At 46.5% G+C, this 17,595-nt stretch overlaps 1 protein-coding gene across 2 annotated transcripts; it reads left to right on the forward strand.

Annotated features, from left to right (window-relative positions):
- The first annotated feature begins 620 nt into the window (after nucleotides 1–620).
- Nucleotides 621–9,690, forward strand: NXNL1 (nucleoredoxin like 1). 2 transcript variants are annotated; one of them, XM_075902466.1, is made up of 3 exons: nucleotides 621–771; nucleotides 2,286–2,587; nucleotides 7,001–9,690. In XM_075902466.1, the coding sequence occupies exons 1-3, from the start codon at nucleotides 703–705 to the stop codon at nucleotides 7,299–7,301; spliced, it is 672 nt and encodes a 223-aa protein (XP_075758581.1). In that variant the 5' UTR covers nucleotides 621–702; the 3' UTR covers nucleotides 7,302–9,690. The 2 variants fall into 2 exon arrangements, with proteins under 2 accessions (XP_075758581.1, XP_006130316.2); XM_006130254.4 differs by lacking the exon at nucleotides 621–771 and having other exon boundaries at nucleotides 1,616–2,587.
- Nucleotides 9,691–17,595: the final 7,905 nt, after the last annotated feature.

The following is a 17,595-nucleotide window of genomic DNA, read 5'->3' on the forward strand; positions in this document are numbered from 1 at the left end:
CAGGACATAGAGAATGGGGCTGGGATAGAGGTGTTGGGACCAGGACATAGAGAATGGGGCTGGGATAGAGGGGTTGGGACCAGGACATAGAGAATGGGGCTGGGATAGAGGGGTTGGGACCAGGACATAGAGAATGGGGCTGGGATAGAGGGGTTGGGACGAGGAGCTTAGAGAATGGGGCTGGGGATAGAGGAGTTGGGACCAGGACATAGAGAATGGGGCTGGGATAGAGGGGTTGGGACCAGGACATAGAGAATGGGGCTGGGGATAGAGGGGTTGGGACCAGGACATAGAGAATGGGGCTGGGATAGAGGGGTTGGGACGAAGAACATAGAGAATGGGGCTGGGATAGAGGGGTTGGGAGAATGGGGCTGGGGATAGAGGGGTTGGGACCAGGAGCATAGAGAATGGGGCTGGGATAGAGGGGTTGGGACGAGGAGCATAGAGAATGGGGCTGGGATAGAGGGGTTGGGACCAGGATAGAGAATGGGGCTGGGATAGAGGGGTTGGGACGAGGAGCATAGAGAATGGGGCTGGGATAGAGGGGTTGGGACCAGGACATAGAGAATGGGGCTGGGATAGAGGGGTTGGGACGAGGAGCATAGAGAATGGGGCTGAGATAGAGGAGTTGGGGCCAGGAGCATAGAGAATGGGGCTGGGATAGAAGAGAATGGTGGCCACTGCTGGTCTGAGCTGGTAGGCATGGAGCTGGCACAGGCACTGTGGCCAGGGTCTACCCCTTTAATGGTTCCGGGGCTGGGGGAGAGGAGAGTAAGTTTTCCTGGTTGTGCCCAGAGTGACCACCAGGGCTCCCTGGCAAGGGCTGGAGACCCCCTATTTTGAATTAAGTGTCTACACAGCACTTATTTCGAATAAGCTATTTCGAATTAGGTGTTATTCCTGGTAGAATGAGGTTTACCTCATTCGAAATAAGGGCTCCACTATTTTGAATTTATTTCAAAATTAGAAATAGCGGTTTGTATGTGTAGACGCTATTAAAAGTTAATTCAAAATAAATGCTGTTATTTTGAATTAACTTTGTAGTGTATACATATCCTTAGCTTCTTTGCAATGTATTTATTCTCCTTTAATTTTCTGTTTACTCTCTGGGGGTATGTCTACACTACCACCCTAGTTCGAACTAGGGTGGTTAATGTAGGCAACCGAAGTTGCAAATGAAGCCCAGGATTTGAATTTCCCGGGCTTCATTTGCATATTGCCGGGCGCCGCCATTTTTAATGTCCGCTAGTTCGGACTCCCTGCCCGCGGCTACATGCGGCACGGACTAGGTAGTTCGGATTAGGCTTCCTATTCCGAACTACCGTTACTCCTCGTGGAAGCATAAATCATATAGCACTGAACATAGCTGGAGCTCACCTACTATATATAATATTGTATAATTTTACAAGACTAGTTATGCTATTGATTTGAGATCTCAAAGCAGTTTTTCATGTTAACTCTAGTTCCTCTTTAAAGATCATGAGCCTATTGGACCCAAACGTCGTAACCCCCCTTTTTAAAGACAAGACATTTTTCAGTCCTCTTGAAGAGAGTTTATATTAAAGCACAATTGATAGAAATCAGAGAAACATCATCATCCTTATAAGACTCATCTCATACTATATGAAAACATGTTTTGTGCAAAAGCAATGCACAGGGTTGTCACTGAATAGCTTCATCTTCGAATATCCTTCGGGCATAGCAGAGGGTGTGAAGAGGCTCCCTGTTTCTCCAGCTTCATTTAGCAATAATACTCCCCCTTCCTGCCCCCAATGGCTCTCCTATCAGGGAATTGTTACAACTTATACCAATGACAGATCCTGTTCTATCTCTGTAATAGTTTAACAGCTGTGCTGAATAGCCCCACTGTATCCAGGTCCCCAGTTTAAAGAAGATTAAAGATAGCTTTGCAGAGTTTGATTTGACAGATACTATTAATAGGCTGGGAGCTAAAACACAACAGGAGGACTGTTGGATTTACTATAAAGCCATGCAGCAGCAGGATTGGTGCATTGCTGACAGCACTGTGAAGGGAAAAGTATATAGAAGGAATGACTTTACCGACAAACAAGGGGGACACAACACAGGAGGCTGTGTCATGAAGGGACACAACAGGGCAGAGGTTCCCTGAAGAAGTTGTGCAGTCTGTCCTCTCACTGAACACCCAGACATAGGGATGTAAACCTGCCTTCATTGCAAAAGAGTTTCTAATTGCTCATTAATTTGCCTTTTACCAGCCTAATCTTTTTTAAACCTAAGCCATGGTTTCCCTTTTTACTGGGCAGATGCTGCTTACAAACAACAAGGACTGTGATGAAGTGGACACGGAGCGTGAACTTAGCCAGAGACTGGAGAACAAAGTGCTACTGCTGTATTTTGGATCTGGTGAATGCATGCAATGCCGGAAGTTTTCACCAGTTCTCAAAGATTTCTTTGTGAGACTCACTGATGAGTTTTATGTTGACAGGGCTTCCCAGCTGGCTGTGGTGTATGTGTCTCAGGATGAGACAGAAGAGAAGCAAGAAAAATTCCTGAAGACCATGCCAAAAAGGTGGCTGTTCTTACCCTTCCAGGATAAGTTCAAAAGGTAAGATCTTAATAAACCGACAAGACAGATAATTTAATCTAATCAGACACAGATAGCAGTTTACAAATGACACACTGATGAGAACTTGTGCACAGGGCCGGCCCGAGGTATTCTGGCGCCCCGAGCTACGGTTAGGGGCAGGCCAACCCCCGGGGTGCACGGCGCATGCGCAGCCCGGCTATGGCCGCTGGCGTGCAGCCCGGGGCCTGCCCCTGGAGCGTACAGCGCAAGTGCAGCCCAGTCCGGCCAGGCTGTCACTGCTGGCACACGCGCCGGACCGTGTAAGGCATCGCGGCCATGGGGTGAAGGGCATTGCTGGCCGGCGCCATGGGGATGAGGGCGGGCCGGCGCTGCAAGAGCCAGTTGTGCGGCGCCTGATGGCAGTTGTAAGGGACACCGCATGCCCTTACAGCTACCATCAGGTGCCCCCCATTGGTTGGCACCCTGGGCAGCTGCCCGACTCGCCTATGCCTCCGTCCGGCCCTGCTTGTGCACTTACCTAGTAAGCTGTCAGTAGAAGAAGGTGATTTAGGGTTGCCAGCTTCCCAGTTGCAGAAAACCAAATGCTCCTACCCTGCCCCTTCCTAAAGCCTGGCCCTTTCCCTTCTCTGAGTCCCCTCCGCTCACTCCATCCATCCCCCCTCCTTCTGCCACTTACTCGGGGTGCAGGTTCAAGATGGCGCTTACCTCAGGCACTCCTGGAATTGGCCAGCATTTCTCTCTCGTTCCTAGGTGGAGGCATGGTCAGGCAGTACTGCATGCTACGCAATCCACAGTTGCTGCCCCTGCAGCTCCCATTGGCCACAGTTCCCAGCTGCAGATGGTGCTCAGGTTGAGGGCAGCAGCAGAGTCCCTGGGGCCATGCCTCCACATAGGAGCTGGAGGGAGATGCTTTCTACTTCCATGAGCCTCACAGAGCCAGGGAGGCAGTTTGCCTTAGCCCTGCTGTGTCACCAACCAAACATTTAATGGCCCAGTCCGTAGTGCTGACCGGAGCCATCAGGATCAGTTTGTGACCAGGCATTCTGGTCAAAAATTGGACACCTGGCAACCTTAAGATGGTCCCAGTTATTTCAGATGGGAGAACTGGTACTAATCAAGGGAAAGTAATTTGTCTAAGGCCACATGATGAGTCACAGGGGCAGAACTCCAGTCCCAAGACCAGTCTGTTAGATTGAGCTGTCCCTGCGCTGAGGCTCCAGACTCATGGGAGCACATGTATTTAAAAAGTCAGAGGGGTGGGTGAGTGAGTTTTAAGGGTGGCTTGAACAAAGAAAGATCAGCTAAGAGGATAACTAGGGACACATTCCATTTGTAAGAGAGAAAAGAGTACAGTGTGGGGTTAATGAGGAGGGAGGCTTTGGAAAAGTACAGACAGCATGAATAGATGTTAAGCTGGATCAGCCCCAAGGCAGTTTGTCTAAATTCAATATAAGCTGTTACCTGTGAAAGGTAGCGTTGTACAGAAGTAGGACAAAACAGCAGGAATTTTAGCTCAACTTCCAGTCCATGCACTGCTCCCATGTTGCCTCAGAGTGTTTTCTTTCACAGAGAAGATATTCATCATGCAATTAACCACCTACAATGGAGGTTTGGAAACTCACCTACAAAACAGTAAGGCTGTGTCTACACTGGCAAGTTATTCCGGAAAATCAGCCGCTTTTCTGGAAAAACTTGCCAGCTGTCTACACTGGCCGCTTGAATTTCCGGAAAAGCACTGACGATCTAATGTAAAATCATCAGTGCTTTTCCGGAAAACTATGCTGCTCCTGTTCGGGCAAAAGTCTTTTTCCGGAAAACTGTTCTGGAAAAGGGCCAGTGTAGACAGCACAGTAGTGTTTTCCGCAAAAAAGCCCCAATCGCAAAAATGACGATTGGGGCTTTTTTGCGGAAAAGCGCGTCTAGATTGGCAATGGACGCTTTTCCGGAAAAAGTGCTTTTCTGGAAAAGCGTCCTGCCAATCTAGACGCACTTTTCCGTTAAAAGCATTTCCAGAAAATCATGCCAGTGTAGACGTAGCCTAAGAGTAGGGGCAGCAGCAACATGGATATTCCCATCACTTTTCCAAATAGACGTGGTAGACCATCTTCCCTCAGTATATCTTCCATATATTAGAAGCAGGAGGAAGACCAAGCACAGGGTAGGCCCATTGCTCAGTGGGGAGACAGAAACAGTAACAGGAAACTTGGAAATGCCAGAGGTGCTTAATGACTTCTTTGTTTTGGTCTTCACCAAGAAGTCTGATGATGAATGAATGCCTAGCATAGTGAATCCTAGTGGGAATGGGGTAGGTTTAAAAGATAAAATAAAAAAAGAACAAGTTAAAATCACTTAGAAAGTTAGATGTCTGCAAGTTACCAGGGCCTGATGAAATGCATCCTACAATACTCAAGGAGCTGATAGAGGAGGTATCTGAGCCTTTAGCTAGCATCTTTGAAAAATCATTGAAGACAGGAGAGATTCCAGAAGACTGGGAAAAGGCAAATATAGTGCTCATCTATAAAAAGGGAAATAAGAACAACCCAGGAAACTACAACCAGTCAGTTTAACTTCTGTGCCAGGATGGATATGGAGCAAGTAATTAAGGAATTCATCTGCAAACACCTGGAAGATAATAAGGTGATAGGTAACAGCCAGCATGGATTTGTAAAGAACAAATCATGTCAAACCAAAGCTGATAGCTTTCTTTGATAAGATAATGAGTCTTGTGGATAAGGGAGAAGCGGTGGATGTGGTATACCTAGACTTTAGTAAGGCATTTGATATGGTCTCGCATGACCTTCTTAACAATAAACTAGGCAAATACAACTTAGATGGGGCTACTATAAGGTGGGTGCATAACTGGCTGGAGAACCATTCTCAGAGACAACGAGAAGTCTTGTGGCACCTTATAGACTAACAGATTTATTGGAGCATAAGCTTTCATGGGCAAAGATCCACTTTGTCAGATGCATGTGGTGGAAATTCCAGAGGCACTCCACATCAGCTGCTAGAAGTGGGCCACATCATTCCTGACTATAAGGTGCCACAGGACTTCTAGTTGTTTAGGCAGATTCTGACTAACGCAGCTATCCCTCTGATACATTCTCAGAGTAATTATTAACAGTTCACAATCATGCTGAAAGGACATAACAAGGGGGGTTCTGCAGGGGTCTGTTTTGGAACCGGTTCTGTTCAATATCTTCATCAACTATTTAGATATTGGCATAGAGAAGATGCTTATTAAGTTTGCAGATGATACCAAGCTGGGAGGGGTTGCCACTGCTTTGAAGGATAGGGTCGTAATTCAAAATGATCTGGACAAACTGGAGAAATGGTCTGAAGTAAACAGGATGAAGTTCAATAAGGACAAATGCGAAGTACTCCAATTAGGAAGGAACAATCTGTTTCACACGTACAGAATGGGAAGTGACTGTCTAGGAAGGAGTACTGCAGAAAGGGATCTAGAGCTCATAGTGGACCACAAGCTAAATGTGAGTAAACAGTGTGATGCTGTTGCAAAAAAGGCAAACATGATTCTGGGATGCATTAACGGAAGTGTTGTGAGCAAGACACAAGAAGTTATTCTTCCATTCTACTCTGCACTAATCAGGCCTCAGTTGGAGTATTGTGTACAGTTGTGGGCACCACATTTCAAGAAAGATGTGGAGAAATTGGAGAGGGTCCAGGGAAGAGCAACAAGAATGATTAAACATCTAGAGAACATGACCTATGAAGGAAGACTGACAGAATTGGACTTGTTTAGTTTGGAAAGGAGACAACTGAGAGGGGACATGATAGCAGTTTTCTGGCATCTAAAAGGGTATCACAAGGAGGGCTATGTCTACACTGCATCTCTCTTCCGCAAAAGCTTATGCTAATGAAGTGCAGATTAGCATATTGCTGCACTTCGTTTGCATAATTAATTAGGGGACATTTTTGCGCACGTGGCTTTTGCGCAAAAATGGCCCCTAATTAGTTATGCAAATGAAGTGCAGCAATATGCTAATCCGTGTTTCATTTGCATAAACTTTTGCAGAAGAGACGTCCAGTACTTCCTCCCTGAGAGCTAGAAACGCTGACACCCATGTGTTCCAGCCAGCCCATCTGCTTGCATCTTTCAGTGCTCACCCTGCCTGAGAGATGCCTCGCCTTTGTGGAGCATGATCCCAGTGGAGACCATGTTCAAAGGATCCCACCCATGAGCTGTGTTTTGAGCCCCTCATAAACCCAAACTGCACCACGGGACGCAAACAAATGGGCTGCGGGTACTGGGTAGACAGTACTGGGTCCTGCCGTGAGGGCAGGGGACTGGACTCAATGACCTTTCAAAGTCCCTTTCAGTTCTAGTGTTCTGTGATTCTATGCTTCAGTGCCTTCCCTGTGGAACTCTGGACTTTGTGATTTAAGTTTTCTTCCCTTGTTGGTTTTTAGGGAGCTGGAGTTGAGGTTTGCTGTGTCCCACACGCCTGCAGTGGTGGTGCTGAAACCGAATGGAGAGGTGATTTCTGGGAATGCTGTGGAAGAGATCAGGTGCTTAGGAACTGCCTGTTTTGGAAACTGGAAGGAAGCCGCTGAGCTGATTGACAGGAGCTTTCTCTTGGCAGAGGATTTTGATAACTTGGCCAAGAGGAGCATCATGGATCCCATCCGCTGCCTCAAGTACAAGCTGGACAAGAAGAAAAGGAAAAAGGAAGCAAAAGAGGAAGTGCTCAGTCCTGATATTGAATTATGACACATTCCAGCTTTACTAATGCTTGCTAGGTTTGTGATGATCCTGAAACAGGAGCCCAGAGAGTCAGTTTCCAGGTCCAACAGGTTAGCTTTGCTAGACTATTAATTAGTATCTTTAGACAAGAGGTGGGGAACCTACAGCCTGCAGGCAAGTCTCTGAGCCTTGGCACAATCCCCCTCCCCCAGAGCTGGAGCATGAGCACCTGTTCATCCAGCAGCTGGAGGAAGCCCTTGGCCCCAATGGACCAGTGGTGAGTGTGAGCGAGGTCTCTCTCTCTCTCTCTCTCTCTCTCTCTCTTTTCGTGTGTGTGGCCCAGACTGATTTTTTTCTATGGGTCAATGACCTCAGACTGAAAACAGGTTCTACATCCCTGCTCCAGACATTTGTATCTTCACAAAGTCTCAGGATCTCTGTGCAACTGGAGGACTCACTATGGTTAAAATGGCCATCAGAGCTTTCTTGCGCAAAAGAGCGTCTACACTGGTATGGATGTTCTTGCGCAAAAGCAAATCTCTTGAGCAAAAGCACATGCCAGTGTAGACGCTCTCTTCTGGAAGAGTTTTTGCAGAACTTTTCTGCAAAAGAGTTTTTGCGTGAGAACGCGCCAGTGTAGACGTAGCCTTAGTGTAGACAAAGCCTGATAAATAGAAGGGGCAAAGGAGAGCAGGAGCAATAATGTATACTGAATGGCTGTGAGAGATGCAATGTCACCCTCAGCTCCAACACTGGCATTAGGCCTGCCAGGTCTATAAAAGAAGTGCATCCATAGACTTGCTATATTTCTGGTACTCTAGGACAGTGTTTCTCAACCTTTTTTTATAAAGGACCCTGTGATAGGGCATTTGCCCTGCAATGGCCCTTTAAGGGAAAAACCCCAGCCCTGAGTGAGAGCAACCCAGCAGAGGCAGTTCATGCTAATGAGGATGCAGCTGGGGGCTATATAAAGAAGGCCTCCTAGCAGAGAAAAACTTGGCTGCTGCTGCTCTGGAGAAAGAGAGCAGTAGGGACCTGACTGTCAGAGAAGTGGGAGGCTTCCTGGAGCTAGAGCAGTGCTAGGGAAGGAATGCAGGTCTGGGGAAGCTCTGGCCATGCAAGCTTCCAGGCTGCAGGGCCTAAAGCAAGGCCTGAAGCTACTGGGGCTGCTAGTGGTAGGTAGGGGCAGCATGTCCACACCCCTTTGCTAGTGATGAATGGCCATGCAGTTTGCCCCTGAGGCCAGGGCTAGATGAAGACTGACAGTTGGTCACTGAGGCAAGGTGAGTACAGGGGAACTGGGTGTTCCCTGGGAGAAGAACTGGGAGCCCCTGGGGAGGGGAGGACCCTGGAGTGTGCAGTGGAGTAAACAACACACACAATCCCCTGGAAGTGGGCAGTGTCCTGAAGAGGATGGTGTAGACAAAAAGAAATGTGGGGAGACACCAGCTAGAGGGAGGCATCCAGCGAGTGAAACAAGCTAATTCCCAGGACAGCCGGCTGGAGGTGCTATGGTGGTAAGTCTGCCCTATGACACCCCTTTTTAAAAAAAAAAAAAAAAAGTACCCCCAACACCTACAGTTTTCAGACACACAAATTTGTTTCTGCCATTGTAACACATTTGTTTAAACAACTTAATTGTAGCTGAGCAGTTGATGGAATTTTTGGGTGTTAAGTACAAACATAATAAAGCGAATTCAGTTTTTTTCCAAACTTCACTTGAGTGAAGTCGGGGGGGGGGGGGGTACATCAACACAAGTACCCCTAAGAGTACTTGTACCACTGGTTGAGAGACACTGCTCGAGGATACAAAATGGAAAAAATAATGGTACAGAATATCAAGTGAGTTTTGACATTCTGTGTAAATGGCCTGTTAAATATTATTTTTGAACTGTGTGCTCAGAGGGGACAGAGGATCTCTCAATGTATCTGAAAAGGAAACCACTTCAGAGTGTAATTAAAGGTTACTTGAGAGAACACTATGTAGCAGCTCTTTTGGGGACATTTTCTGTATTTTGTATATCACTTTGGGGCTTAATAGATTAAAAAATAAACAGAAGACAATGATTTGGGATGAAGTAGCCTTTGGATAAGAGATACTGGACTTCCCCACTTAGTCTCAAAGCAATGTACCAAGATCCTGTACAACAGTTGATTATCCCAATACAGGCAGTCCCCGGGTTACATACAAGATAGGGACTATAGGTTTGTTCATAAGTTGAACTTGTATGTAAGTCGGAACTGGCTCCAGATTCAGCTGCTGCCACTGAAACTGACCAGGGGCTGACTACAGGAAGCCAGAGGCAGAGTTGCTCTGCCCCCAGCTTCCTGGAATCAGCCTGATCAGTTTCAACAGCTGCTGAATCTGGAGCCTGGGACAGAACAGCTGGGGCGCTGCCCAGTAGGTTCCCACAGGACCAACCCGGCAGTACCCCAGCTGCTCTACCTGAGGCATCCCGCAACAAAAGCCTGGTCTGCTGGGGGGGGGGGGGGGGGGCACTAGCTGCACCCCCTTCCCCCCGGCACACCAGGGAGACCCGAGCAAAGCCGCACAGGCGGAGGGACCCCGCTGCCTGTGCGGCTTTGCTCCTGTCTCCCTGGTCTGCTGGGGGGATCCAGCAAAGCCGCTGGACCCCCCCCCCCCAGAAGACCAGGGACACCCGAGCAAAGCCACCGCCTGGGCGGCTTTACTCGTAAAGCCGCGCACGCGGCGGCTTTGCTCGGGTGTCCCTGGTCTGCTGGGGGGGTCCAGCGGCTTTGCTGGACCCCCCCCAGCAGACCAGGGGGACAGGAGCAAAGCTGCCCAGGAGGGGGGACTCCCCCCGCCTGGGCGGCTTTGCTCGGGTGTCCCTGGTCTGCTGGGGGGGTCCAGCGGCTTTGCTGGACCCCCCCAGCAGACCAGGGGGACAGGAGCAAAGCTGCCCAGGCGGGGGGAGTCCCGCTGCCTGGGCGGCTTTGCTCCGGGGCAAACGAGCAAAGCTGCCCAGGCAGCGGGCGTCCCCCCACCTGGGTGGCTTTGCTCGGGTGTCCCTGGTCTGCTGGGGGGGGGTCCAGCGGCTTTGCTGGACCCCCCCCCCTCCCAGCAGACCAGGGAGACTGGGAGAAGCTTTTCTTGCCCCGGAGGACACGGGTGGCGATCCACCGCCCATGAGCTCCGGGGCGAGAAAAGCCCGGTTCGTAAGTGCGGATCCGACATAAGTCGGGGACTGCCTGTATAGTTTTTAAAGACTCTAAAAAATCAAACAAAATCATCACTGTATGGGAGAAGGAAAAGGATAATGGTTTTACACACACTCTATATCTAATAAAAGCTTCAGGGGATAGTTGAGGTAGTCTGTACAGGGGAAAAAACAACGAATGGTCTGGTAGCACTTTATAGACTAACAAAACATGTAGATGGTATCATGAGCTTTTGTGGGCACAGCCCACTTCTTCAGATGGTCAACTCGGTCATCTGAAGAAGTGGGCTGTGCCCACAAAAGCTCGTGATACCATCTACATGTTTTATGTGTGTGAGATATATCAGTATTGGCATTGATGGCTACTCATTAGCACTTATAGCGCTTCCCGTACTCAAATCAAAGTATAGAAAGGACACTGTCCACTTGAATTTGTCAACTTAAAAAAAAAAGTAAATTATTTTCAGTGCCATCCCCACATGTCTCCTTCTGCTGGTTTTTGTGTGTGGCTTTACAATCATGTTTTTTTGTTTTCAAAAAATGTTTCTTTCCTTTGTTACTGTTTGAAAGAGCCACAACTACAACAGGGGAAACTGAACAGCTACACAAAATAAAAGTGGATCAGACAAAAGGCAAAGTCCTGGCATACTAAAAAATAGAGGCAAGTCCTTTGTTTCTGTTACAGGTTCTGCGGTGTTACTTGTGACAATAGCAGGGACATAGGTTTCAGACAGAGTAATTTAAGTGAACAGGGTTACCTTAATTACTGAATCCTCACACAACTTCTGGCACAGCGCAGGGTTGCCAAAAGTGTATTTCAAAAATATGGGACTGTTTCTTAGCGCCTCTGCCCCATCCCACCTCCTGACATTACCATTATTATTCTGAAGAGGAACAACTCACCGACGTTTGGAGTATTTATTGCTGCTTTTTGCAGCAATCTTGTTGTACAGAGTTGAAATCAAGGGACTGTTTGCAACCCTAGATATGCCCAACTTTTAATCTACCTGTCACTTTCTAGTCACCAACTGAGGTACAGAATCGACTGTGGATGTTCCACCTATTGAGCAAACATGCTTTTGCACCACGTGCCCACTCCTAAACAGCAGAGATGCCTTGCTACAAATCCTGCTAAAACATGATTATAATAGTTGAGCCTCAAGGGCATAAGCACAGGTTTGTTGTGCAAGGTCGTTTTGGGATAATTAGGGTTCAGCTCATACAGGTTACTAGGAAAGACACATTAATGCTAAGTATGGCCAATGGGGGAATTCCAGGGCAATGGAGTGACTGCAAGTGATGTCAACATCCAACTATCTGATTCCTCAGTTAAGCTATTCAGAATCCCAAAAAACTGCAAGGGTACAAAAACATTATGAAGGAAGTTGCCAGCTGTATACAGCTGTCAGACCCAGTACTGTCTGGTTCTGTGTTCCACAGAGGGTCAAAAAGAAGCTTGTGTCCTACCAGCACCATTTACTGAGGATGCAACACAGATCAGACCACATCCTCAGAGTTAAAGTGCACCCATTTGAAAGGCTTTTTCTATTAGCGGTAGGGATGTAATAGTGTAGTCAATTAACCCATTATCCGATAAGCAAAAGCTTATAGGTTAATGCTATATACTACACGCATTTCTGTCTTCTTCCCCTTTCCCTCCTCTTCTCTCCCCCCCCCCCCTTGCCCCCGACAGACTGCTGCCACCCTGCACTGCTGCCTTTTTATCAGAGGCAGGAACACAGGGTGACAGGCAGCTGGTCCATGAGGGGAGCTAGTTTTTAAACTGGCTCTCCTTGTGGACCAGCTCCCACATAGAATGACAGAGGGACTTGCCAGCCCCACCCCCTGGGGACTATAGAATAGTTGACTAACCAGTAAGAATTCACAAGGTTATTCAACTATTAAATTAACCAATATTTAACATCCCTAATTAGTGGTAATACCAGAAGATTTACCTGGCATTGATCAGGTCCTTAACTCAAATACATTTTATTTTTCTTCATTTAAATCATTGTTCTGGAGTGGGGCTGGGGAGGAGGGGTTCAGTATGCAGGCTGCCCTGGGGAGAGAGGTCAATCTCAGTGCTCTCTCATGAAGCAGCTTGGGGCCGCACCTGTCCATGGCCACTGCGGTGGGCTCAGCAGGGGGTGGGGTGCATGTGAAACAGACAGACAAACTCTCTGAAATATATAGTAGATAGCTGTCCCATTCTCGACTACTGCCCACTACTGGCCTAATGGGGTTATAGCTGTCCTGGTCCCCATCTCCGGCTCCTTGCTGCCCCCTGGTGGTCATTCTACAGTATAACTTTCCCATCTATTATATTATTTGGCATCATGCCCCTTTTTGATTTTTGAGAAACCCTCACGCCGCCCACCCCTCCCCCCAGCAGCAAAACTTGTTGAACAACAACAAAAAAAAGAACTGACTGGGGCTAAAAAACAAAAATAGCAGCAAAATTTAGAGAGGGTGTTAAAGGGCGGGGTTGGATCGCCTTGCTCCCCTCCTGGAATTTCTTCATGCCCCCCCAGTTTGGGAACCCCTGTATTAGACCCTTCCCTTTCCATTTTATGATAAACAGTCAAATTCCAGGCACATCCAATTGTCCTGGCACAACCAAAACCTTACCTTACTTTACGTTATGAGAAGAGGAAGCTGCATCCCAAATTTGGAGGTCCTACTTCTTACCATTTTGGAGGCATTCTTGAACAAACACACTCACAGATGGACTAACAGACAGACAGCGTTTCTAAACTATATAATAAGATAAATGATGAAGAATGCTGTGTGAAATAACTAACAAGAAGTCCTGTAGCACCTTATAGACAAACCAATTCACTGGAGCATACGCTTTCAGGGGCAAAGACCCACTTCGTCAAATGCATATAGTTTTTTTATGCAGATTTAGACTAACACGGCTATCCCTCTGATATTTGTCACTGTATGAAATAATTGTACAACTAAGACTGAGTGTTATTTGGATAAGTCCTTCAACCCTGGCATAGCACTTTGTACAAATAGATCTAAATGTCTACATTTTTAAAATACAGTATTGTGATCTAGAATTGTGATGAGCGAAGTAAAAAAAATAGAGCAGTAGAAAGTTAGAGGGATAGAATATGAAGCATATTCATATTTATAAGGCACTCATTGAATACTTCATGTATTTTATTACAGAAGCTTAATATTATTGTCATCAGACACCGCCAATTCAGTGTCCTGACAGTTGTCTTGTTTTGTCAAATGTTAACTATTTGGCTGTGTGTGTGAACTCTCTCTGCGTGCTGCCCTGGCTCTGAACAGATAGCAAAAAGGTAATTTTCATTTTTAGGGTCTGTGTTTATAAAAGGTAGACACTGAGGCTTTGTCTACATTGCAGGGTTTTTGCACAAGAGGTTTTTTGTGGAAGAAATCTTCTGCAAAAACTTATTGCACAAAAGCGCGTCCACACCTCAAAAGCGCATTGCAAAAGCAATGTGCTTTTGTGCAAGAGAGCGTCCACACTGCATGGAGACTCTTGCACAAGAAAGCTCTGACTGCCATTAATAGAATGGCCATCCGAGAACCTGTGCTTTTTCTGATAGGCTCTTTTTGCACAAGAAACCACTGCGGAGCATCCATACAAGCCTTTTTGCACAAGAGCTGTAGAGCAAAAAGGAGTTATTCCTTGTGGGGAGAGGAATAACTACCGCCAAAAGCCCTCTGTCCTGTCGACTTACTGTATTTTTTGCGCAAAAACGTGCTTGAGGCGTGGACACTCCGCCGGCTTTTGCGCAAAAATGGCTGTTTTTGCACAAAAATCTTGTAGTGTAGAGATAGCTGTAGACTGGAGATGCTACCGCATCCTGAACTCTCATAAGCCCTCCAGCAATGCTATAACCCTGACTCTCTGTAGGCAGCGTATGTGGTAGGAGAGTCAGGGTTCTGTACGTGTGGGTAAGAGGCTGCCGCAGGAACAGTGGTGCAGCTGCAGTGAGAATTCTAACGGACTATATTACCATAGCAACTGTCAGAGAAGGGTGAAAGGGAAATCATGCTTTTTGTGGCTTTTGTGAACCACAAGCCACAAAAATTCTGGAGTCACTGCAACAGCTGCTTTTCCAACCAGCATTGTACTTTGTCACCATGACTCTGGCTCAAGTTTCCCACCCAGGAATTTAGTTACTGTATTCGTCTTGAAGAGTCAGCCCAATGAGAGCGGGATTGCAAGATTTAGTCAGAAAGGGGAAGAAGGCTGATAAGTTAGAGGAAATGAAATGTTTTGGGTCCACAGTTCTGCATTTTTAACCACAGAAACTTGTCAACACCACTTACCCTAATGTTCAACCAATAATGTTCTTGCTCATAGTTGGGGATCTGCCCTATACCCACCCGGAAACAGCCACACAAATAGAAGTAAAAGAGCAGCTCTGAGCTTCATCACCAGATCCGGTTACATCATCGCACAGGTGGCATATCCTGCCTATTGTGGAAAGTGGAGAAGTGGTAAGTTTTAGCATGTATTACTCATGGGAGCAAGTAATGAGCCCTCTAACTTCCCTAGCCTGACAACCCTAGAGTTTTGAGATTCAGGTCTCATTTCATATTCATGGGGAAAGTTAAAAAAATAGGGCATTTATTATCATGATTCAAACACATTTGACCTTGGGATGCTGTCATGGCCTGCTGTGAGCAAGCAGAGCCACAGGGTTTGAGGTCCAGGCTGCTGATCATGTGCTGCTGACCTTGCTGAGACAGCATGTGGTGTAGCTTCATATTCCATGGCACAACAAATACAACAGTCAGGATATTAGAGGATGGGAGAAGAGTAAGCAGTGCATAGGCAATGTGCAGGAGTAGCCTGGTTAGTGTAGGTAGTAGGCATGGCAAGGTGATCCGAAGTACAAGCTTGGACAGTACAAGCTCGGTCTCCATGTCCAGTCAGTCTGCTGCTAGTCATCTGACCCCATTGAGTTCGCAGATGTAGGCTCTGTGTGTGAAATATCAGCTGCAGTTCTCTTGTTCAAACTTGCAGTGTGTGAAAGTATGACTCACTCAACAACGCTGCACACCTGGCTTTAAGACCTCTGGCACCTGACACAGGGCCTTGCTCGTAAGTTCAGCCTCTCTCCAGTTGTATGAAGCAAACAGCACTTTTATAAATCATTATTTGCAAGTCAAAGAAAGAGTTTCACTGCTGAGCAAAAGAGACCTGTGTTTATGCTATGAATAGGTTCACCTGACTTGGATTATAAGAATTTGTTAAAACACTTTCCATAATATTACAATCGGCAATTGCAGGGGCTCCTGGCAATAAAGAACTCTCTACATTGAAGCTTTTCAGCACTAAAACTTTTATCGCTCAGGGAGGGTGTTTTTTCGCACCTAAACAACTAAAGTTTTAGCACTGAAAGTGCAATGTAGATACAGCCTAAATGTTTCTACGCTGAGAGTGAAATTAATAGGTTTTGAGATCAGAAGGCCTTTTGTGATCATCTGTCTGACCTCCTGCATCACACAGGCCATAGAATTACAACCCATAACTCCTGCATGAAGCCCAATAGCTTGCTAAAAGTCTAGTACATCTCTTTCAGGAAAGCATCCACTCTGCATGTAAAGACTTTAAGTGAAGCTTAGTTGTCTTCAAGATAGCTTCAGTCTGAGAAATTTCTTCATGAGTCTTCAGGCGTGTCTACACTTTGAGCTGGGAATTACATTCGAGTAGGCAGACTGGCTCCAACTGAGCAACTATGCTAAAAATAGAGCATGGCTACAGTGGCACGAGCAGCAGGATGTCCTCCGAGTACATGCCCAGGTTCTTGCTCAGGTACGTACTTGGGTTGGTTATCCCTTCCTGCCACTAGAGCCAGAGTGGCTACCCTATTTTTAGAGTGCTAGCTCAATGGGAGTTAGTGAGAATATGTCTCTTGGACCTGGGAATCACACCCCCAGCTTGCAGTGTAAACATACTGTGACAGAGCCTTCCCTGTGCTTTATACATATTCATAAGCATATTTTCATAACTGGAAAATGAATCATGGAAAATAATTGTGAGAGATGACCGGAAAGCTTGTAATTTAATGAATGTCTATTCTATTTGTGTGATTGTGCCATTTCCGTATCTGAAATTAGAACTATTGACTGTAGATTTACTATCAACGTATTTGTGGTGAGAAAAGCCTATTACCTGCCCACCAGGAAGAAACCAGACACAGAGCAAAAGACATTGACTGGAGAAGAACTTGCTATACTGATACTGACTTGCGTACTCTTGGGTGCTACAAAGACATGGGGCCATGTCATCTGATACTGGAATTTATCTCCGTAACTGTACTTTTTCCACTAAAGGTGAGAAAGTTTAAAGTAAATTCAAAGGCTGTGTCTAGACTAGCAAGTTTTTCCGCAAAAGCAGTTGCTTTTGCGGAAAAACTTGCCAGCTATCTACACTAGCTGCTTGAATTTCCGCAAGAACACTGACGATCTCATGTAAGAAATCAGTGCTTCTTGCAGAAATACTATGCTGCTCCTGTTTGGGCAAAAGTCCTTTTGCGCAAAAGGGCCAGTGTAGACAGCTCAGATTTGTTTTGTGCAAAAAAGCCCCAATCACGAAAATGGCGATCTAGGCTTTCTTGCACAAAACCATGTCTAGATTGGAACGGACGCTTTTCCGCAAAAAGTGCTTTTGCGGAAAAGCGTCCATGCCAATCTAGATGCTCTTTTCCGCAAATGCTTTTAATGGAAAACTTTTCTGTTAAAAGCATTTGCGGAAAATCATGCCAGTCTAGACGTAGCCACTGGTTTCCTGTCTTGGACAAAATCTATATAAAGATGGGAAACCAAACAATAGGGGGAGCTACCAGACTCCAGGACACACCTGCTTGCCACCCAAGATGACTGTTGGAAATATCTAAGACTGAACAGGGGGACAATTCAAGGCCAGGCTCGGCATCTTTCCAGCTGGTAAGAAAAGATGATTAGAACTACTGTTAGGCTATGTCTACACTGGAGGCTTCTTGCGTGATAAATATGCAAATGAGGCTAAGCATGAATATTGCCAAGCCTCATTTGCATAACTAATGAGCCACCATTTTTGCAAAAGTGGCTCTTGCACCAGAAGGCGCTATCTACACTGCGCCTTCTTGCACAAGAAAACCCTCTTGCGC

This window comes from Pelodiscus sinensis, chromosome 19 (genome assembly GCF_049634645.1).
Source record: "Pelodiscus sinensis isolate JC-2024 chromosome 19, ASM4963464v1, whole genome shotgun sequence".
Lineage (NCBI taxonomy): Eukaryota > Metazoa > Chordata > Testudines > Trionychidae > Pelodiscus > Pelodiscus sinensis.